The 22,877-nt window shown below is 33.6% G+C and overlaps 2 protein-coding genes across 4 annotated transcripts; one reads left to right on the top strand and one right to left on the bottom strand.

Moving 5' to 3' along the window:
• The first annotated feature begins 522 nt into the window (after positions 1-522).
• Positions 523-5,280, top strand: LOC127252849 (probable transcription factor PosF21). The gene is made up of 5 exons (XM_051277184.1): positions 523-1,015; positions 1,526-2,298; positions 3,872-4,004; positions 4,298-4,382; positions 4,476-5,280. The coding sequence occupies exons 2-5, from the start codon at positions 1,592-1,594 to the stop codon at positions 4,898-4,900; spliced, it is 1,350 nt and encodes a 449-aa protein (XP_051133141.1). The 5' UTR covers positions 523-1,015; positions 1,526-1,591; the 3' UTR covers positions 4,901-5,280.
• LOC127252846 (electron transfer flavoprotein-ubiquinone oxidoreductase, mitochondrial) lies at positions 5,082-16,618 on the bottom strand. 3 transcript variants are annotated; one of them, XM_051277181.1, is made up of 19 exons: positions 16,036-16,618; positions 14,893-14,969; positions 13,968-14,074; positions 13,424-13,505; positions 13,237-13,345; positions 12,644-12,690; positions 12,470-12,544; positions 12,043-12,159; positions 11,903-11,971; positions 10,322-10,414; positions 10,041-10,143; positions 8,699-8,823; positions 8,442-8,491; positions 8,275-8,341; positions 8,057-8,136; positions 7,654-7,782; positions 7,503-7,569; positions 7,251-7,330; positions 5,082-5,204 (listed from the first exon to the last, which is right to left on the bottom strand). In XM_051277181.1, exons 1-19 carry the CDS (start codon positions 16,496-16,498, stop codon positions 5,150-5,152), a joined length of 1,995 nt encoding a protein of 664 aa, XP_051133138.1. In that variant the 5' UTR covers positions 16,499-16,618; the 3' UTR covers positions 5,082-5,149. The 3 variants fall into 3 exon arrangements, with proteins under 3 accessions (XP_051133138.1, XP_051133139.1, XP_051133140.1); XM_051277182.1 differs by lacking the exon at positions 5,082-5,204 and adding an exon at positions 6,641-6,683; XM_051277183.1 differs by lacking the exon at positions 5,082-5,204 and having other exon boundaries at positions 7,084-7,330.
• Positions 16,619-22,877: the final 6,259 nt, after the last annotated feature.

Below are 22,877 nucleotides of genomic sequence, written 5' to 3'. Positions count from 1 at the left end.
TAATTATTATTAGATTTGTTAATTATTTCATTTTATAGAAAGTGATATAATTGAATAAGACAACCGAAAAAAGAAAGTTGACATAATTTAGTGGGACGAAAAGAATATTATTTTTAATACTTATTATTTATATTATATAAATAATTAATTTTACATATCAATTTATTTTTATACACCCTCAGTCTATTAATAATCTTTTCATTTTTATCCGTTCTAAGAAAGTATCAATTTCCTATAAATGTAAGAAATACCTAACATTATAAATATCCTTCAAATTTACAATATATTATACAAATGTCATTATTTTTATATCATACAATACTAATAAAATTAATTTAACTTTTTTATCTTTATTTCTACTTTAAAATTCCGTCTGTGAATATATAATTATGAGATGGATAAAATATTAGTTAAATTTAAAATTTTAATATGACACCAACTTAATCACCAGACATGTAGAAATGGTTGACAACTGGGCGGGACGTTGTAACCCTAATTGAATAATTGGTAACTGCCAGGGCAGGGCAGATATAGAATACAAGACGACCTCCACCCAGCCCAATTCTGTCCGCAGCCCAGCGGCGGAGCCCCGCCCATCTGCTACGCCACGCCACCAGCGCAGCGACTTCCTGCCCCCTTTTTGTTTCTATTCTCTCTCTCTATATATATGTATTGTGTATGTATGTAATTATTATTTTGATTCCCTTTATACTACGCGCAACCAACGCAGCAGTGATGGACGCATTTCCAAGTGTCCGTGGAGACAGATAGATACATTTACATACAGCCCAGAAGGAAGGTGTATTGTGTTTGTGTGAATTCCTATCGTTTCTTTGAAGCTTCCAAGTTTTTCCCCCAAATGGGTGTGATTGACGTGTGATTTCTCTGCTCCGTTCGGCTGTTTTGAAGATCTCATCTCTACTGGGGAGAAAGAGACGAAGAAATATCTCGAATTTTTACGTGGAATCCTTTTTCCGTGTTTCGTGTGCTCTTGGGTTTTTAGACTCGCTCATCTGTACGCCACTTTTTTCCCTTGTCTTTCCGATCCTTTTTTTTTTTTTTTTTTCTTTTTCTTTCTTTGATATGAGATCTTTGGTGGATTTGCTTGGAAATGGTTGCCATTTGGTGTATCTGCGCATGTGATTTATGGATGCTTCGTTCTGAATTCGAATGTGGATTGCTTTGTTTCCTTTTGTTCTTTCTTGTTTATTTTTTGTGATGTTCTTTTTCTTTACTCTCTGTATTTACTGCTCATTGAATCTTTAGATCATTGTTGGGGTTTCATCTGTGGTAATCTGGATTTTCATTTTTATTTGTGTTGGCGATTGCATCCATATCCATTTGGGTGTTTGCTTTCTAGGGTTTGTTGTATTTATGTTCTATCTGTTTAGGGTTTTAATTGATAGTTAAGCAGGATGGTAATACTGGACACCGAGCAGACCTTACAAAATTGGCAGTCCCAATTTAGGGTTTGTTCTTTCTCAATTGGTAGAAATTAAAATGAAATGTTTGTGTCATTGTGTAGGTGTCGCCTTCTGGAAGTACAAGCGTTTGTTGTGGAGAACATAGTTTTCTGAAGATTTTATAGTTGATGGATAAGGACAAGTCTCATCTTGGTAGTGGGAGTTTGCCCCCATCAGGGAGGTACCCTACTTTCTCGTCGCCCCATGGTAATTACCCTGTGAAGGTGGAGCAATCAGGATCGCCGAATTTGCCTCCATTAATCCCGGGAAGTAGCTCATCAGAACAGAGCCATTTCGGGCTTGGTCTGCCATTGAATTCTAGCCAATTTAGTCATGATATAAGCCGGATGCCTGATAACCCACCCAAGAATTTGGGCCATCGGCGCGCTCATTCCGAGATTCTTACATTACCTGATGATATCAGCTTCGACAGCGATCTGGGTGTTGTGGGTGGATTTGATGGGCCATCATTTTCTGATGAAACTGACGAAGACTTGATCTCAATGTATTTAGACATGGATAAGTTCAATGCAACATCTGCAACTTCTGCACTTCATGCTGGAGAATCATCTAGTTCTATGGCGACAGAGGCAGGTTCTTCATCCGCCCCGGCGGCAAAATTAGCCAACCAATTAGCTGATAATGTGGCTTCAGATTTAAGCGAGAAGCCAAGAATAAGGCATCAGCACAGCCAGTCCATGGATGGGTCAACTACTATTAAACCAGATATGCTGATGTCGGGCTCTGAGGATCCATCACCAGCTGATTCTAAAAAAGCCTTGTCGGCTGCTAAGCTTGCTGAACTTGCTCTTATCGATCCTAAGCGTGCTAAGAGGTAATATTCCCCTAATAATGCTGTAATTTTGTTGGTTTATGCATTTGCATTTGTTAAATATTCCTTGATTGAGAAACCATTTCATTTTAAAAATGCAAACCTGTTCCAAAAATGTTTTCATCATTAAAGAAGATATTGCCATAAACTTTATCATATCGATATATGTCGTACTTGCTTTAAGAAACAATCCCTCTTAAGTTTATCTGTAGTCTGGTGCTGAATTTCTTGAGGCTAATATTATCTGATTTAGCAATGTCAATTTGTCTCATTGCTCTTTTAGCACACGCTGAAGATATTGTTAAAGCTGCTTCTTTATCTTTTTTACTCGATTTACGTGTATTTCCTGGACATAAAGACAGTGTAAACTTGCATTCCATATATTTAAATGAACTGTGTAATTGCTTACAAGTAGGTTGTCTTCAGATTTTTTATACATTCGCATAAGATGGAGTGATGGACTATGATGTGTTGGTGATGTCTAGCTCCGTAATTTCATTTCTGTTCGTAATTTTATCAAGCCCTACAACTATTGAGTGTGCTTCAGTTTTCAATCTCATTTCTGCACTGTGAAATATTTTTTCCAAACTAAAACCATTGTTTTCAAAACCTCTACTTCAAACAAAACATCAATTCTAAAATCTATTTTTCATTAGAAACTTTTCAAATCCAAAACACATCCAAACATACCTTGATCTTAATCCGGCAACCTGAGTTTGTCTTCTTTGCTAGTGATATTTTCACAATAGTTCTTCATTAAAGATCTTGTTATGTATATGAGATGCTGTATCTGCTCATGTGTTTATAAATCCTTGTATATTGATCGTGGAGCATCCTTGCTTTGGCAGTTTATATTTATCTATATACATATAGTTTTCTTGTACTTTCAGAAAGCTTCTGGGTTTTGTAGTTCATCTGATGCCTCAGTTTCTTGATCAATGCTTGAGTATGCAGTTGCATTTGGTATTTTGTATCTCTTTTAATACCTATTAATAGCTATACATGTTACATGAGTAAGATGAAAAATCCATTCTCTACGTTGCCCATGAGAAGTTTAGTGGTCTATTTCAGGACCTATTACTGTTATTGACATATAGGTTGTGATGGTCATTTGGCTCTGCTGGCATCATGCTGTTAGGGCATGGGATCGCCGGCTCCCCTCCCTGCCCAGCCCCTTCTAATACACACTGTGCATATATACACATAATGTATGTAAATGTATGTATATATATATCACTTTGTGTGAGGAGGCGGTGAAGAGGGGGGCCGGTGATCCCATCCCTGCTGTTAGATTCCATATTTGCTGAACGTAATGCAATAACCAATGCCATTTTCCATACATCAGCTGTTCAGCATAGTTACCCTTTAAAATTGCACTTTTAAGGTTGCCTTGTGATAGTTGAAAACATATCTGTCTGAGAAACAGCAACTCCGAAGTTTCTAAATCCCATGTTATTTCTTGCCCTTACGTAGTTAATGAATTGACGACGGACTGACATTGTGTAACTGACATTGTGTAACGTTACTTCTTCCTCTTGCATTACCCAACATTAATAAATAATGAATCTTATGGCAGGATTTGGGCAAATAGGCAGTCAGCAGCAAGGTCGAAGGAACGGAAAATGAGGTACATAGCCGAGCTGGAAAGGAAAGTCCAAACTTTGCAAACTGAAGCCACATCCCTGTCGGCACAGCTGACCTTGCTGCAAGTAATTTAAACCGTTAAATTTTATCCTTTATGCATTAAGTTCGTCAATTACTGACTAATACATAGATCCACTTGCTTGGTTGCCAATAAACTTTTCAATCATGTGCGATAATTAATAAAAGGAAGCTAAATGGGATTAAATTTCGAATAGTTAAAAGGGAAAAAGGCGCGACTGGGGGATAGATGTAGCTGTGCAAATTCTCTGCTACCTTTTTTCTTTCATCTTCTACTTTTAAAGCCAAGACTAACACTAACACGGGATTATTTGAATTTTTCGTTGCTCATCATCTGCAGAGAGACACAAATACACTTGCTGCTGAAAATAGTGAACTCAAACTCCGTCTGCAAACAATGGAGCAACAAGTGCACTTACAAGATGGTAATCAAATGATCCCTTAACTACTTACATCAAATTTCCTTCGTGCTTTGCTTGAAAAATCTCTTTTTTCTGACCTTTTCGCCTGCAAAACAGCATTGAACGACGCACTGAAAGAAGAAATCCAACACCTGAAGGTGCTGACTGGTCAGACAATAGCTAACAACGGCGGCGCAATGATGAATTTTCCTACATCCTTTGGATCAAACCAGCAATACTTTCCCAACAACCACCACGCCGTGAACACACTATTAACAGCTCAGCAGCTGCAGCAACTCCAGATCAATTCTCAGAAGCAGCAGCAGCAGCAGCAGCCGTTGCCACATCATCAGTTTCAGCAGCACCCGATTCATCAGTTTCAGCCGCAACCACAGCCACAGCCACCTCCGCATCAATCTTTAATTCAGCAGCAGCAAGAACAGCAGCAGCTGCAACATGCCGGGGAGATGAAGCTTAGAAATTCCATGGCATCTGCCATTCAGAAGGACCATACTCCCGATCCATCATCATCTAAGGACTAAATCTGGAAGCAGTCTTGCTGTCTGTCATCTGTATGTACTGGAAGGATATATCGTATCAGGAGGTTTGTAGATGTCTGAAATGATCGCCATGGTGGTCTGTCTTATTAGTCGGGAGACTTCTTGTTGTTGGTATTTTGCTTAGGTGAAAAAGACTTATGATACCAGCCAGCCAGCATCGATTCGTAGGAGTTTTACTTCATGTGTTGTAGCCTATTAACATTTTTTCGCATTGTCTTTGTCGGTACTCTATTATCTGGAGTTGATCTGGTTCATCGTCTTGTAGTCGATATTTTGTGGTCGAACTCTGAATTGATGTTGTTGAATACAAAGTACCATTAGGCATGGAATAGCAAACATGGAAATGTATTTTTATTTATTTATTTATTTTTTGTCATTTAAATTTATGTTCATTTATTTTAGATTGTCGTAAAAAAAAATTATTCTCATTTTTTTTAAATAAAAATTATTAGTACTTTGCTATTTTTTATTATAAAAAAAATAATTAGTATTTATTTTTATTAAAATTTGTATTTTAAAATAAGCATACATTTGTCCTACGGCTCAATTTTTTAAGTTTATTATCAAAAAAGTTTTTTTTAAAGTAAATAATCATTATACTTTTATAATAATAAAATTATTATTATTATTCACTTTTATTAAAATCTGTTTGATCATTTACTTTGTTGGTGTAATAATTTTATTTTTTAACTATTTAATTTTAAAATTTTTTTATATAAATATTTTATTATTATTATTTTCACAAACTATCAAGATTCAAATAACTATTTAAACAAACAAATTACAATTAAAATTCACCAATTAAATACTTCAACTGTATCAGTACTTGGATTGATTTGTTCTTGTTGGAGTTTTTAGTCAGAAGTTTTGATTTTGAATAGTAAAATTTTGAATTGATACAGTAGTTTGATGCAATATAAATATGTACTGACGTGATGTTTCAAATGTAAAATTAGATTTTAGTGTAATAAAATAAATAAAAATTGAATGTTTGATTTGATATTTTTGGAAAAAAAAAAAAAAGTTAGAAATAGTAAAATCAAACGTAAAATCTTACAAGTAAACAAAACTGTTATATATTTTTAGTTCAGCATGCAGCACACTCATAATCATTTGTCTTTGTAACACGAACTAGTAACATAGTAATTTTTATTATCAAATCTTAATGTGAATTTAATTTTCAAGATATATAAATATTTATATTGTAGTAAATATAAGAAAATAAATCTATATTAAAATTTGGTCTTATAAATTGTTACGGACATATCATATCAGCGTGACAATATTTTCATACCAAATGGCGTTTCTATATTAGAAGACATTTTCAGCAATTACAAATCAGATATAAAACTATTTCTATATAGACTGATATTTCAAAAAAGAATAAATAAGAGACTAAAAGTATATTTATTTCGACACAAGATAATTAAATTTGAATAAAAAAATTTAATTCAATTATGTATACAGATCAATACGAACTTGATACGATAATAAACAAATTGACTTAGAGTTTATGTCTTCTATTCGAATCCGATACTATAGTCCGATTATAATCTATTAATATTAATTAATTATATATATGTAAAATAATTCTAATGTGATCATTAGCTCACATTAATTTAAATGAAATTCAATCTTACTTAATCCAAACTAATTCATACATATTATACTACACCGACAAAAACTAACCTAACAACAATCCAACACAAAATAATCGAATGAGTCCAAGATTTCGATTCAATTATGTATCCGAGTCAATACAAATCTGAAACAATAATAAACAAATTGGATTATGATTAATTTATTTTATCCATTTAAAATATTCAACCAGACATAAATCAACCAATTGTCAAGATTACAGATAACCGAGAGATTTGACTTTGTAGGATGAGTAGTTTACAACTATCACTATTTCAACAATTGCAAAGTCATGTAATGTGAAAATACAAACAAGCCTTCCCAAAAAATGGCCTAAAAGAATACTCATCATCCAAATTCATTCCCACAATAGTCTTGTCATCTAAATTTATTTTCGTTTTTCTTTTTGGTAAAAAATTACCACTTTTTCTACTTTTTCTTTATGAAACTAAAAATTTCTATTTTTATACATTTTTATTAAAACTCGTGCCCTATCAAATGAGCACAAAATTGAATGACGGAGTATATATTTTGGAAAGGGTAACTTATTAGTGGAAAGGGTAACTCCCCTTTTATCAGAATTTATTAAATCACATCATATATATGTATATATATATATATATATGGAGATAGATAGATAGATAGATAGATATGTATGCAGGCATATGTAAGTCTTGGCTAAGAATGAATTTACATGAGTGTGTAGGCTGGTCCACCTCCACCTTCTGGCACTGTCCACTTTATATTCTGTTTAGGGTCCTTAATATCACAAGCCTGCACAGGTAAACAACTCCTCTCTCAATCATCCATTCAAACCAATAATTAATATTTGTAGATTAAAAGACACTTAAACACATCCAAAAGGGCCACTGATTTACAGATTTGGGATGTATTTGATTGTGTAAAATTAATCGAATCGATAGAGGCCAATATAGTGTAGTAGTACCTTGCAGTGCAGACAGTTTTGAGCATTGATTTGTAGCTTTTGATGGCCGTTCTCGTCTGCTATGTACCTGTTGTTTCATCCGTGGGTTTGGGGTTACAATTAGATGACATTCGGGTAATCATGGTGTTATGATGGGTAAGATGATGCTTACTCGTAGACACGTGCTGGGCAGTATCTTGACTCTGGCGCAGCATACACAGGTAAATTTACTTGTTCGGGGATTTCTGAGTCCCTCAGTCGAAGGTGAGATGGTTGATCGTGATCATGATTTGTGTTGCTCCTAAAAATTGAAGTTCAAAAGCATGGGTAGATATCATAGATTAACATCGTCTATGGAGCTGATTCCACACTATGCATTCATTATTAGCAACTCCCATCGAAATGATTATTTCATTTGGCAGAAAATTGTTTCAGTTAGTGCATATTAATATGGCAAAATAACGATACCCATGATGTTTAAGAAATCATATATTACCATGGTATGAAGTGGATCCCAATAAAAAAAGTTAAACTACAAAGACGCAGATTTCTAGCAGAGAGAGATAGAGGACTACCGATACAGCGAAGTTGGTACATCGAACGAAACTACACCATCAGGCTTTGGATAGTCAATTGGTTGCCAGAATCGTGCTTCCTGGAAATTTCAAGAATCAGTATAATGGAGAATAAAAAGCTGTTGCTTCCTGATTTGTTCCTAAAATGGTCGGAAAAAGAAAAACATTATCACTGCATATAAGAGAAAAGCCGGATTATATGGCTTCTTCAATCTTACATCGGTTGCTTCGTGATCAGGTTTTCCATGCTTCAGAGTCCACGGAGATTTTCCCCTCATTATATAACTGGTACGAGCATAAAATATTTATAATATTATCGCAACAAATTCAAAGATAAAAATAACATAGTAAATTCCAGAAAATGTTTTCAGCAAAAACAACTTACTGTTCTAAAGCACTGAGTACCAAACCACCATAAAGACCATACTCAAATGCCTGCAGTATAACGGAGATTATTGAAGAAAATTTTCACGAAAAATTCATGTAGGCCTGTAAAAGCTGTAAGAAATTGTAGTGACAGTTGAACCACCAAGCAGGTATATTTTAATCCATTTTGCATAAGCAGAGGCATTCCAAGTACTTGTAGAAACAATTTTATAAAATTAACAAGTGGATGGAAATAAGAAACTCATTCATACTCACTGGTCGATAGTTTCTTGCATTATAAAGTTCTTCCCATATCCAGGATTTTCTTAAAGCATCCCATAAGTCCTCTAATGGCGAGCCTTCATGCAGTGTGCGGAATACAGATTCTGCCGCTAGCATTCCTGAGACAAATGGAATCGAAATGCTCATCACTAAATTTCAGCTTCTGCTTTTTCTGAAATAAATTAATTGAAGATGCATTATGTAGAGATGCATAATTCCCATGTTTCCGCAAGAAACTTATCAGAAACCCAAAGTTTCTCTAGGTTGAGGAACTTTTCTAGACATTCCTATGCGTAATTAGTTTTAAGGCTAATATCCAAAACTGATTAATGGAATATCCCAGCTGAAAAAGTTTAAAGTATCACTCCCTTGCTTAGAGGAAAACAATAGAACCACTGCCAGAACATGAAACAAGGAAGTCTGTTTGGTTATCGATTGAGATTGTGGTTGGAAGTTCGGTTATACTATTTAGAATGTGATGTTCGGTAAATGGTTGGGTTATAATATTATATAGATTTGATTAAAACTCAATTTAAAATGCTTATTCAAATATTTTAAAATTTATACCAATAAAGGATATAATTGTACATAATAAAATTATACTCCCTCCGTCTCAATTCAAAATACAAATTTGACCATTTTCGTCTATCCCACTCAAAAATATTATTTCTTATTTTCTTATTCACACTGATACCAACATATTTTAATTTTTACCTAAATGAGAGACATACCATTACACATACAATTAATTTATACATAAAATCAAAGGGTAAAAATATCAAAACCTCTTACATATTTCCCCTAACTAATAAATAAAAGACTATTATTTTTTAATCTACTACAAAACCCCAAATGTTCATTTGGATTGGGACAAAGGGAGTATATAATACAGATAAATAATATTTATCTAGGGTGTGATCTTGCATAAAAGAATTTTCTGACATGTTTCCTGATTAACATTATAAAATATACAATATATATATTCTATCCATCAAAACATTAATAATTCAACATTGATTTTATAATTTTATGATGTATTGAACGCATATAAATACATTATTTATTAAAGAGAGATATAGAAATAAAAAATTATAAGTAGATCTATCTTGAACATTTTAAGAACTATTTGAAATGTTAAAAAAATGGGATCATGGGCAAACCAAGCACGAACGGATGACCAAACACCCAAAGTCTTTCAATTCCACTGAAGCTAGGCATATAATGGACATTACTTTGTACGGAAGATATTTGGGTAATTGCCATCTCAACTGTAATTCTACTTGGATCAACTTCACAAAACACCAAATGAAGTGCACAAAATTTTTATTACTATTACCTGATTTCATGGCAGTGTGGGATCCTTTAATTTTTGGTACATTTAGGAAGCCTGCAGAACATCCAATGATTGCTCCACCAGGGAAAACTGGATATGGTATAGACTGAAAATTAAATAACATTATACTATAATTCTGTTAGAATTAATCACATTTGCAAAGGTAGAAAAGTATGTATTGCTATAATATTCGAAAAGCATCAGCTTTTAGAAAACCAACAGCAAACTTTTGCCTGTATTTGTATTCCTTTCAAACCTACTGGAGAAAGCAATCCTCGACTAACCTGATAACCACCTTCGTTCAATGTGCGAGCACCATACTCGAGGACAGTACCTCCTTCGAGCAGTGGTCTTATAGCAGGGTGATTCTTAAATCTCTAAAAAGAGCAGGGGGTTAAAAACAGGAGACAGCCATCACACAAAGCTATATACGGGTAATACCACTGTGGTTCTAAATAATAAATAAAAATGAAGAAGATGCAACAGCTTAACAGCAGTAGCACGTGCAGTAAGAATGGAATAAACACACATGGACAAACATAATATACTGGAGCTCATGAAAGTTACTACTGTAAGTTAAAATCGAATAGCAATTGTTTTAAAAGAAAGGATCATGCTGTCTCAGTAAATATAAGAAAGGAGTAGCATCATTAAAGTGAGTACAAGATAAATAACTTATATATATAATGTATATAATAATCATAGGACAACAGGAATAACTACTATTATGGGTATATTTCATGTATATATAATAGCTTTGAATAAAATTCCTACTAATTGTGAGTTATTTCTGATGAAATTCAACTTTGAAGTTGCAAATGGACAATTGAAGTGAAAAAGAAGAGGGAGAGAGAGAGAGAAGACCGCTGCTTAGTCACGCCAGTGACTAAGGAAGGTTGAAAAAGCTGGAACCGCATAATGGTGTGCAAAATTATTAGGTAGTTGACAATGAAGGCTAGAGGCAGGAAATCACCGTATATATATATATGTATGTATATGGCTGGTAAACAGGAATCCTAGCCGTGTAGTTCTAATACCATGATAAAAATAAGAAAACAATCCTTTATTCTTGTTATGCATAAATTTGCATGAAGCTTATATCTATGCAACTCTTGCTAAACACAACAAATTCAGGGAATCAAACCAGTAACTATCTATTCTATATTTAGAAAACTAACCCGAAAAATATACATAATTACGTTTTTATTCACATTAATATCAGGAAATGTAACACTCTACGTTCCTAACACTTGACAAGTTGAATATGCAGAAGTTGATATGGTAGTCAAATTGGACAAATTGATAGACTGTCAAGCAGAAAATAGACAGTCAATAGTGATTAGTACTACCGCGAAACATCCTCTACATGTCTTTGTAGGGAGAGGAAACCCTTGAAAAGCAACACTAAGGGACAGCTGCATTCATACTGGGGAAGGACGAAAATCATTTCCTCTTGGTTTCAGTATCAATAAAATCCACAGGGATACAGTGTATTTTGTTAAAGCATTCCAGCCCTAACTCTTGTCCCTTTCCTATAAGATTGAAGGGATATATTTTCGATAGCAGTGTAGAATTAATAAATGTTCATTCAGTCAATACACTTGATCCCAAGTGAAGGAAGAACTTAGTGTTCCTCATCTAGACTATTTGTCAGCCAATACTGCAATAATAAAAATAAATTAAAATAACTTGATGTCATGGCAAAGGCTGGAATGGAAATTATCTTGGAACAGAATAAGTAAGAAAAGATGTTAAGGACTGCCTGGAAAGATCAGTATGCAACGTGGAAGCAAATTTATTCAGTTATCAGGTCAAAGTGAAGGGAAAAGAAGGTAACAATGAAACCAATAGAACACCAAATTTACCTGAAACTCTTCATATGGGTTTAAGAAAGGATTGTGATAGTTTAATGCAACCACAAATCCAATAGCCACCTGTTGAGGGATAAGTTTTTTAAAAGATTATCTCACTAAGTGAGGTAAGTGCAAGAAGCAATCATATATACCTGCCTATCTTTCATATGATACAAGAAAGATCCCCCATAGGTCTTCGGATCCAATGGCCAGCCTAGTGTGTGTAGTACAGAGCCAGGTTGATGCTTGTCAGTATTAACTTCCCAAACCTGGCAAGTAAATGACAGAAGTAAGTACCATTGACAATTGATTGAAACAAAGCACAACAAACTGGTGCATTTAAAGTTACAGAAGTATAGTTGGCCTGATGTATTTAAAGTTACAGAAGTATTGGATGGGATTACACCAAATTAGTGATTCCGTTCATGGGAAAGCAAGAACTACAGAAGTTTGTGGGTACTGGTACTGGTTTAAGATAATGAAAAATAAAGTATAAGATATTGCACAAATAATGGACAGCTAACACATAAGTTGTGCGGAATAGCTTGAATTCTCATGTACAAAGCAGCAAAATAGTACCTCCTTAATCCCCAAAGCATAAGTCTGGTGTTGCCCTTCCCCTTTCTCTCGCAAGTTGAATTTTTTAATCACTGTCTACTCATAATTACATAATAAATCAGATTCTTCAAAGATCTCAAAATCTAAACACAGGAGAGAAACTCCCAGTAATATAATAACCAAGGTGTCAGATACCTCTGACAGAGAACCTCGACAGCCCTCTCCAAGCAGTGTCACCCGACCTGCATTGACCATGAAGGAATTGAACTATATATACTTCCAGATAAATTAATCAGTGATGGTTTAATCATCCTTATTTTTATAACACTAAGTTCTAATTTACATTCCCATCCCTCTTTCCAATCCCTCACCCATGACCTATTTGTCATAGGTTGGAAAGACCTTTATTCAGATAGGACTCCTGGTTATCAACCCTAGGCCAAGCTACATGCAATAGACATATACAGCAACCACAAAAAGGCTAGATGTTAAAACATGTATTGAAGATAATAGAAGAGGGAAAAAAACCATAAGTTACGCTTGAATTTAGCAGGGAATTGTTATTACAAAAGAATGGGAAAACAAATCCGATATGACCCAGTAAACTTATTTGCAATTTGTCAATAATAGAGTTACTCAATAATGTATGCTCAAGATGTATTCTAGCAGCAAAAAGTTCCACTACTATCACATCGACGCTCGTGAAGAATACAATATCTGCAGTCAGGCATTCTCAAGAAAACTTAAATCAGATTAGATGAGATGACGGTGATATATTATAGACTTGCCCTTCAACTCAACACCGGGTTGAAAATTGTCTTTCTTAGAGCCATCTTTAGCCACTCCCATGTCATTGGTTGCAATACCAATAACTTTGCCATCAGTGTCATACAGAATCTGCACGGTACTAAAAACTTAGATTGCGCATTAGTAGATTTTAAAAAATGCATATTGAGTATGAAGATTCACGAATACCTCATGGGCTGCAAAGCCTGGGTAAATTTCAACTCCTAATTCTTCAGCCTTTAGTCCCAGCCAACGCACTAACTGACTCAAACTGAAAAGGTTTACATGAAATTATTGTGACAAAAAGGCACTTTTCCTGATATTTGCATGTATTTGATCATGTAAAATCCACAGGGAAGATATAGAAGATTTAATGTTATGCATATTAAGACAGTACAACGAAAACACTTGTGATTTAGAGTGATGGGAGTGACGAAAAAGTTAACAACATAAACCCTTCCAATGGAAGAATCATCATAGTCTACCTGAGGCTGCCCATTACAGGTTTTATTAGTAGTACGGTTGGCAAAAAATGGTCATAGTACATTGACTACTGAACGTCAACAGAAGTTTAATCATCAAAGTCATAATTCAAAGGGGCATCAAGAGAAGTGGTTTCTCTTGTGATCAGTGTATTACCGGATTCCATGCACCAGCATAAACATGATTACAACTTGGCTACATTAAAGTTTAACCATTTTCTTATTAAGAACAAAAAGGAAGATAGCGTTACCTTATGACATAGTTTCCTTTGTTATTGAATGGTGAAGGCAAGGAGAAAGCACGGCTTTTAGAAAGTAACATAAATTTATCAGAAGAAACAGGAACATGGATAGGTGCCTGCAAATGTAGTTAGAGATTGGAAGTTACCATCATAAGCGTAACAAGAAAGAATATTGAGCTGATTTTAAAGCATACATCAATGCACAAAAGGTAAATTATCTTTGAGCCATGTGACATCATTTTACCAATATTATTAACACACTGCTGCTAGAAGACATAATTTTACCATTTTCCTAGAGATTATGCAATTTCGCTACTTGGTTATTTCAGTTCATCCTCTCATGCGGCTACCCCATCTGCGGAAGATGCCCTCACACGAAGCATTAAATATCTAACTTGAATGCTAAAATCCTATCAGCATCTGATGTGACTAGATGATATAACGCAAGAACTTAATGACTAACAGGAGCAATCTAAAGGCAACTGAATTGACATGAAAATAAATTTAAAGTATCCTCAAGGTAGAATAATCACAGATATTACAGACAAAGCAACAATGCAGAAGATTTTAATTATATGTTTTTAAGGTTAATTAACTACCTCTGTTGCATACCAAACCTATTATCTGAAGCGAAGTGATGATAAGTTTTTTTATGCTGCTTATTTCTTCAAAGTTCAACCTAACTTCATCAAAATATTAAAATCTCTAATAGATTGCATAGAATAATCGTATTAACAAGTGCGTGAATAATGGAAACACCCATCTACTCTCTCAAAGTTAGGTTCTGCAGTTTTCTACAAAGAAAAGTATTATATTCAGCAACCAACTCAACTCAGTGCATACATAGCTGGAGACATTTTTTCAATCACCTTGAAAAGATGAATTTAAATGCCCATTTGAATTTTAATAAGGAAAATGAAGCCGAGAAACAAACCTCTTCCTGTTTCCAGTTTGGCAGAAGCTCATTCAATGCTCGAGGTTCAAACACATTTCCTGATAGTATATGAGCACCTAAAATATAAATGGTAAAACTAGCTGTTATTTGAGGATAAGAATTATATAACACGAAAGTTTAACAAAATTTCAGTATTATCTATAAGAACATAATTCGCAAGCAGATAGGAAAGAAGCCTAAAGAGATTATAAGAACATTTAGTTAAGTCCGCTAAGTCTTCACTTAAAAAGCACTCCAGTGAAAACTACAATCCAAATTCTATTTCAGAATCATACAAGCAAGAACCATAGCTTGGGAGTAATTCTTCCTATAAATTAAATATTTTTGGTAAACAATTTAGATTGTTTTAACAACACTAATTTGTAAATTTCAGAGGTGAGTATAAAAACAGGAGAAAAATCTTGAAGAAATCATGATGGATATTTATATTGAAAAGGCAGGCACAATATGAGTTGTTCGTATTCCAATACTGAAACAAATCAAACTCAGTTTTCACGCACAGATCAACACATAGAATACCCTATGCGATTAGACGATCACTTTAATTGACAAGTTGCTTTTGCAGTAAAAATGTTTACAATGTCATTAATAAATTCATGAGTCAAGCGAAACAACAAAGCAGAACAAATACTTCCCCAGAACATGAACATAGACGATATGCAACAAATTGTAAGGCAGTGGTTGCTAATACGAATTTCAAAACTTCTACTAAAATGGACATAAATAAAAGCTATAGCCATATCTACGCAAAATTGATTGCTTTTATAGAGTAAAGATTACAGATGTCCTACACATTTATAGTTATTTTCACTTCTAACTTCATTTGCAAGTGCAAAATTCATCAAAATTTCTCTCTTTATGACAAAATATCAAAATCGAAACCTATTTTTCATTAAATACACACACACACACCATTCTCATTTCAAAATCACATCCAACATCTGTGACATTGCACCAAACCACCATTTTCTATACTAACTTTTTGAAAATAATCCAAAAACTCCTAAGCTCTTCCAAATCATACCTAAACACACTTTTACAGTTCACTAATAATTCAATCTGAGTAATCTTAATGGAAAATGTTAAAGCTGAGGAACGAAAAAGCAGCAACTAAGAACACACCTACTTCAGCCCCCTTCTCCACAACACAAACTGATAAATCAACATCCTTCTCCTTGCAAAGTTGTTTCAATCTTATAGCTGCTGATAACCCAGCAGGCCCTGCCCCAACAATCACCACGTCATAATTCAACGACTCTCGGCTCACGGTTTCCGTGCAGAAACTCTTCACTCCCGAAGCCGGACCAAGGCACCTCCAAAGCCCAATTCCATTCCGACCAAATTCTGCAATTCTCGGACGGATTCTTTCGAACGCAGCTGAAAAAAATCCTTCTCTTCTTCGACTTAAAACCGAAGTTCTTGTCGAGTACAAGGAATCCAAACATGAGTGAAGATTTCTAGCACGGGACTGCGTACGAGGAGAGGCGTCAGACGGCGGGTAAAAAGGTGGGACATGAACAGCGACCGAGTTGCATAAAGCGGATTTTGAGGATTTGGATTTGGGAGAAGAGATGAATCTAAGCATGATTTGATAATAGTTGGACAAACGTACGAGGAGGATGTACAATTTTTCGCCTATCTACGGGGAATGTCTCCTTTGCTGCGTATGATGCATTTCAGTTTACGGTTTTCCTTTTTCCAAGGTTCAATCCCAAGTTTCGAAATTTGAACATGAAATGAAAGGGTTTATGCAACGAAATTTAGATAAAGTATAATTAATAAATAATTAAAAAATATATTAATAAAAATAATTATGAATTAAGATTAAAAAAATTATAAAATTTAAAATAGATTAAAATATATAATTATATTTAAAAAAATAAATGAACAAATTATGTAGTACGTACCAAAATAAAAAATAGGAATAAATTATGTGGGAAAGAGCGACTACAAATTTTATATATACGATAATGCAATTCAACCTCTCGGCAAGGATAACTCCTTTGCTTATGGATACAGTGTAGGTAATTTAGAAGAGTAAGTTATTAATATTAAATTATAATCTAATTTTATTTATATGAATAGAAATTGTTAATATTTTAAATATTTTTAATATTATATCTTAATTTAATAAATAATAAAATTTTATATAATAATATTTTATTTATTTATAATTAATTTAGGAGTAATATTATTAAAAATAAAAAAATTTAAATATAGATAAAAATATTTATTTATTGAAAAAAGTGATAAAAATAAAGAGTATTTGAGTGAGTCCCACTTGTAAAAATTTAAAAATTTAATTAAATTAATTTATATTTATTAAGTATGTTTAAAAAGACGAATAAATTTACTAAAAATAAAAAATAGTCATATTTTGTGCTGGACACAAAAAAAAATAGATAATTTGTGGCGGAACAAGAAATATATTATTTTATCTAATCAAAAAATTAATGTGTAATGAGAGTTTCTACTGGAGACAGCAAAGAATGTCCATGAGTTGAGATTAATCTTCTATCTTGTTTTCTATATTTAAGTCCCCACTGTAACAGAATTTTCAATTAAACAATGACCATTTCTATTGTAATTTTTTCACAAAATCAAGAATAGTATATGATTTTATTTTTTATTTTTTATTTTTTTTTTTAAAAAAAGATAGTACTAATGCAAACTAAATGTAAAAGTAGGGATGGACTACGATGCTGAATTTCAAAAATCAACATGATGTTGATTTTCTAAATCAACATATATAAAATACAGAAACAATGCATGCCTTTATTACATATATTACATACTTTTTGTAATACAAATATGTGTTTGTTCATAACTACAACGTGTATTATATGAAAGTATGTTATATTCTAAAAATAAACGGTTGTATGTGATGTGTGAGAACATATCATGCATTGTTAGTTCATATATTGTATTTGTATTATATTAACGCATATTGTATATTGTATGTGGTCATACCGTGTGCTGTCCGTCAGCACGCGGTGTGTTGTTCAGCATAATGCTGAATTTTACATTTAGCACTGTAACCGCTGCCGTAAGTAGGGTATGCAATGTTTAATAGTAGTTTTTATAAGGTGATTGATATTTATACTTTATTAACTCAAAGGATTTGTATCTAGTTAGCAACTTTATGAAATTTTCAGAAGATATATAGTTCAATGGAGCCAAAAAGCTAAAATTATGCCCTCAAATCAAAATAGACAATAAGTTTTCATGAAGAAAATTATAAAATGTATCAATAAAAAATAAGAGTGTGCACAAAATATATATAAGTGGACTTAGACTTAAATTAAAATATTTTTTTCATCCGTTAAATTTACTTTCATTTTATTTTTTAGTTCGTTTGTTAAATTTATTCAACTATTAATTTTGGTAAAGTAAACATATCAATATTTAACTATTATCCTTCGTTTAATACTTATTTACATCAAATGTTACTATTCTTATTACATTCTCTCTCATTATTTTCTCTATTTTCTAATTAAATTTAAAAAATACCTCAAACTATTTTTTTATTCAATAAAATATTTATCGGACAAAGAGAGTATAAGATAAATAATACATACAACATATCTATAGATAACATCCTCTGCGGCAGTAGAGACCAATTTGAGTTTATGTAAGACCAATTGGAAGTGATTGCGAAGAAGAGATTTAGTGAAGATATTTGATGTTGGACATAGAAGACCAGAACAAGATGTATAGTCCTATGGACAACATGCTAGTAAATGAAGTGATAATCAAACTCAATATATTTGGTGAACTCGTGAACGGTATCAATATGTGTCATCTTTATAACACTCTGACTATCGCAGTGAAGACAATAGAAGACGGCTGAGGTACACCAAGATCGATGAGTGATTGGTGTAGCCATAAAAGTTATAATGTAGAGTCAGCAAGAACACGACATTCTGACTCAACACTCGATGGAAAAATTAGAGTATGCTTCTTGTTGCGCCAAAAGATGAGAGAATCACCCAAAAAGAAACAGAAACCAGTAGTCAAAAGATGATTAGTAGAGTCACCGGCCCAATCAGTATCTAAGTAACCACTAAAGTGTCAAGGAGAAACGAGATGAGAAGTGTAAACCATGCAGAAAAATATCTTTCACATAACGAAGAATGTGTAAAACGTCAGAGTGGTAAGAGGTCCTCAGAACAACCATGAACTGACCCATAATATAAACTACATGAGTGATATCAAGTCTAGTGATAGTCAAATAGATCAAACTCCCAACAAGCTGATGATACATAATAGGATTGTCAATAAGAGAGTCATCATAAGGAGTTAGTTGAACATCATATACAAGTAGTGTGGAATCTATCTAACAATCAGTGAGTCCAGCCTGAGAAATAAGATCAGAAATATACTTAGTCCGAGACAAATAGAAACTATCAGAAGAATCATAGACCTCAAGTCCCAAAAAGTAACAAAGGGGACCCAAACTCTCCATTTCAAATTACTAACTGAGATATGTATGTAGATCAAAAATCTTAGAAACACAATTCCCGTGATGATCATATCAACATAAAGTAAAAGGATAACTATGAAGAAGAATGGTAAAGAAATAAACTAGAATTGTAACTGCACATAGTAAAAACCAAAATCCAATAGCACAGAGCTAAATGTGGCATACCAAGCCTGAAGGGTCTGCCTCAACCCATATAAAGACAACGGAAATGAAAAATCTTCCCAAAAGACAAGAAACCTGAAGGAAAAGTCATGTAAACTTTCTCACAAAGAGTGTCACACAAGAATGCATTCTTTACATCTAACTAAAAAGGATACCAGCGATGAACAACAACAGCTGCAAGAAGGCAACGAACAGTAGTAAGATAAGCAACTAGAGCAAAAGTCACCTTATAGTCAGCTCTAGGAGGCGGTGAAAAGGCAGACCGATCAATGAGTTGCGACATAAAAAAGGTAGGATTTTCAGGAAAAGAGTCAGCAGGAGAAAATGAAAATAATAGAAAAGATTAGTTAAACAATATTCTAAACTTAGATAAAACGGAGAAAGAGGTGTGTTCCCAAAACATAACATGACAGGATATACGTAACATATTGGAGATAGGATCTCAATTTCTATAGCCCTTATTTTCGACCCCGTAATCCAAAAAGCAACATAATAAGCTTTAAGTTGTAGCCTTGTCTGCTCATAAGAAGAGAAGAAGCACACATAATCAAAGAGATAGAACATACTATAATAAGGGGACTGACCATATAACCGCTCGAAGGGACTGAAGTCATGAAGGATAAACGAAAATAACTTATTCGTAATATAAATCGCAGTTAAGGCTGCTTCCTCCCAAAACCGATCTGGACACTTAACAAAAAGAAAAAGGACACGTACAATATCGAGAATTCATGGTATTTGCGGTATGCCCTCCTATTGTTGGGACTTATAAGGGCAAGAATATTGTACCATAATACCCTGACTATAGAGAAACTATAGAATCAATGACTCATTATACTTACAAGCATTTTTAGTACGAAAGACTTTATTAGGACATGAAAATTGAGTGTGAATCATCTGAGCAAATTGAGCATATATAGTGGACAATTCAAAATGATTTTTTAAAAAATAAATCTAAGTACACCATAAAAAATCATCAATGAATATTGCACAATATTTAAAACCACTCAAAGACACAACAAAAGATGGGCCTCAAATATCAGAGTGCACTAAAAAAAGATTCAATAGCTATAGATGAATTTTTTGAAAAAATAAAAGAAAGTTGTTTACCAAGTTTTTAATCCATACAATTAAATGATTTAAAATGACCTAAACCGAAAAGATCTTTATTGTAGAAAGACTAGACCGTACTAGAAAACGCATGACCTAGACGAAGATGCAATGAAGACTTGATTGATCAAATGTGAGATCTGTTGAGCGGAGATCAATGTGAGGGGTACGAAGAGACTCAAGATCAAATAATCGACCCATCTTGAGCACTTAACTCGTCCATGAATCCTGAACAGGGACACAACAATAGGAAAAATTACAGTAAAATCTTGCTAAACTAATTACCCAATAAATATAAGATTTAACACTAAGTCAGGGATACAATATATATCGGGAAGTTATAGAAAAAAGGAAAAATACAAGACTGGTGTAGGTATATACATAGAGGATACCATTGAAAGTATGCATATGTGGTAATGGGGAAACATGAGACATGAAAGACAAATTATGAGGGTTTGAGGTCATGTGATTACAACAATCAGAATCGAAATACCAATTAGATGTACCTGAGGTGACAAATAGAGTATAATTGGAATGGATAACCTGTTTAAGGATGATTTATGTCTTGAAAAGTCTAAGGCAAACGTTGAGACTCATTAGTAGCAACAAATACAAGTGAAAAAGCAACAATCGAGGAAGACCCACAAGTCTCCGGAGGTCTAGAAGCAGAGCCACCTAAATGTCCGGAAGTAGGACTACCTAAACGACGAGATCTGGTGGGACAATCTAAAGAAATATAGCTACACAAGTAACATATATGACAATCTTCGGAGAAGTGACAGAAGTGTGATCAAAACTCCTGCAAACTCGACATAGTCCAGTACTAAGTGGTGAGGACTGTCGAGATGGGGCAAATCCACGAGTAGAAGTGGCTAGGGCAGAATTAGAACTCGATGTCTTATCTAACTGAAGTTGAGTCTCCTGAAATATAATCTTCTGAATAGTAGCATCAATAAGAGGAAATGGATATTGATATAGCAGTGATGCACAAACAACCTTATATTCAGGTCGAAGAGTCTTCAAAATCTTAATAAGGTCAATATGATTTTGAATAATTTGTGCCTGTCGTAAACGATATCGAATAGACTGAACCTATGGAAAAAAATAAAAAATCATTGACTAATTGATCAGATTGCTATTAAATGAAGCTCAACATGCTCCAAAAATGATAGTAGTGAGCAAGTCCTATAGCATGAAAACAAGCAACATGAAAATCACAAGCTTTCTTTGCAGTTTCAAAGAGAGTCAATTGCACATGAATAAAAGGTACATATGTATTTCATAAACAATCTTCCAACTTGACAACATAATTTTCAATTTCTTGAAAAATGGAATCAACATTCACAATACAAGATGGATTAATATGTGTCATAACATATTCAGTTACAATACGCTATAACTTCCTAACAATTAGAAATTTTTTTTATAAATTGCATCCAAATATTATAGTTATCTTCTGACGGCGCACAAACAAATGTGAACAAAAAAAATAGATATTATATAGTTAGAAAATAAAACTCTCATAAAAATAAAATCTAATCACACCACAATGTAGAGGACAACAAGACGAGGCAGCGGACAAAATATAACGGTGATCGGTGCCGACGGTGGCTCTCACAGACCGGTCAAAGTTCCTGTAGCATGAGAGTTGACCAGAACGTGTGACTCACACGCGCCTCTGATTGGCAAGATTTTTCCGGCGAGCAATCACCAATCGACTCAGAACATGGTGGTGTCGGAGGTGAGAAATGCTGATGACTGGAAATAAAGCAGAATATTAATGTATTGGTCTGTTGGCACTGATACCATGTCAATTTTTGAAAAGAAAGTTATAAATGTATTACTTGAAAATAACGGTGTACACAAAATATATATACAAGTGGGCTTAGACTTATATTTAAATATAAGATAAATAATACAAACAATATGTCTATAGCTAACACAGACAATGAAAACAAGTTTCTTGAAATTAGTCTTATGGAATAAATATTAAATATTAGATATTGACACAATTATTTTATCGTCTATTCCACTCAAATTACATTCCGAGAAGTGCATTAGACAAAAGCATACAAAAATAGACAACAAAAAAAGGAAACCGTGAGAAAAGCATAGTAGAAAATAACATTTTGAATATACCAACGATCGATCCAACAATATGACAATAGAAAGTGTAAGAAAAGATCGGAGAAAGAAGATATCGATTTGT

Source organism: Andrographis paniculata, unplaced genomic scaffold (genome assembly GCF_009805555.1).
Source record: "Andrographis paniculata isolate CXL003 unplaced genomic scaffold, ASM980555v1 Contig49END, whole genome shotgun sequence".
Lineage (NCBI taxonomy): Eukaryota > Viridiplantae > Streptophyta > Magnoliopsida > Lamiales > Acanthaceae > Andrographis > Andrographis paniculata.
This window is presented reverse-complemented; position numbering and strand designations above follow the sequence as displayed.

Coding starts and splice junctions, on each gene's coding strand:
- LOC127252849 (XM_051277184.1), top strand. CDS start 1,592: ATGGATAAGGACAAGTCTCATCTTGGTAGTGGGAGTTTGCCCCCATCA. Junction 2,299..3,871: donor GATCCTAAGCGTGCTAAGAG/GTAATATTCCCC, acceptor ATCTTATGGCAG/GATTTGGGCAAATAGGCAGT. Junction 4,383..4,475: donor ACAAGTGCACTTACAAGATG/GTAATCAAATGA, acceptor CCTGCAAAACAG/CATTGAACGACGCACTGAAA.
- LOC127252846 (XM_051277181.1), bottom strand. CDS start 16,498: ATGCTTAGATTCATCTCTTCTCCCAAATCCAAATCCTCAAAATCCGCT. Junction 12,691..13,236: donor ACCCGGTGTTGAGTTGAAGG/GCAAGTCTATAA, acceptor TGGTCAATGCAG/GTCGGGTGACACTGCTTGGA. Junction 8,824..10,040: donor CCACACTGCCATGAAATCAG/GTAATAGTAATA, acceptor CATTTGTCTCAG/GAATGCTAGCGGCAGAATCT.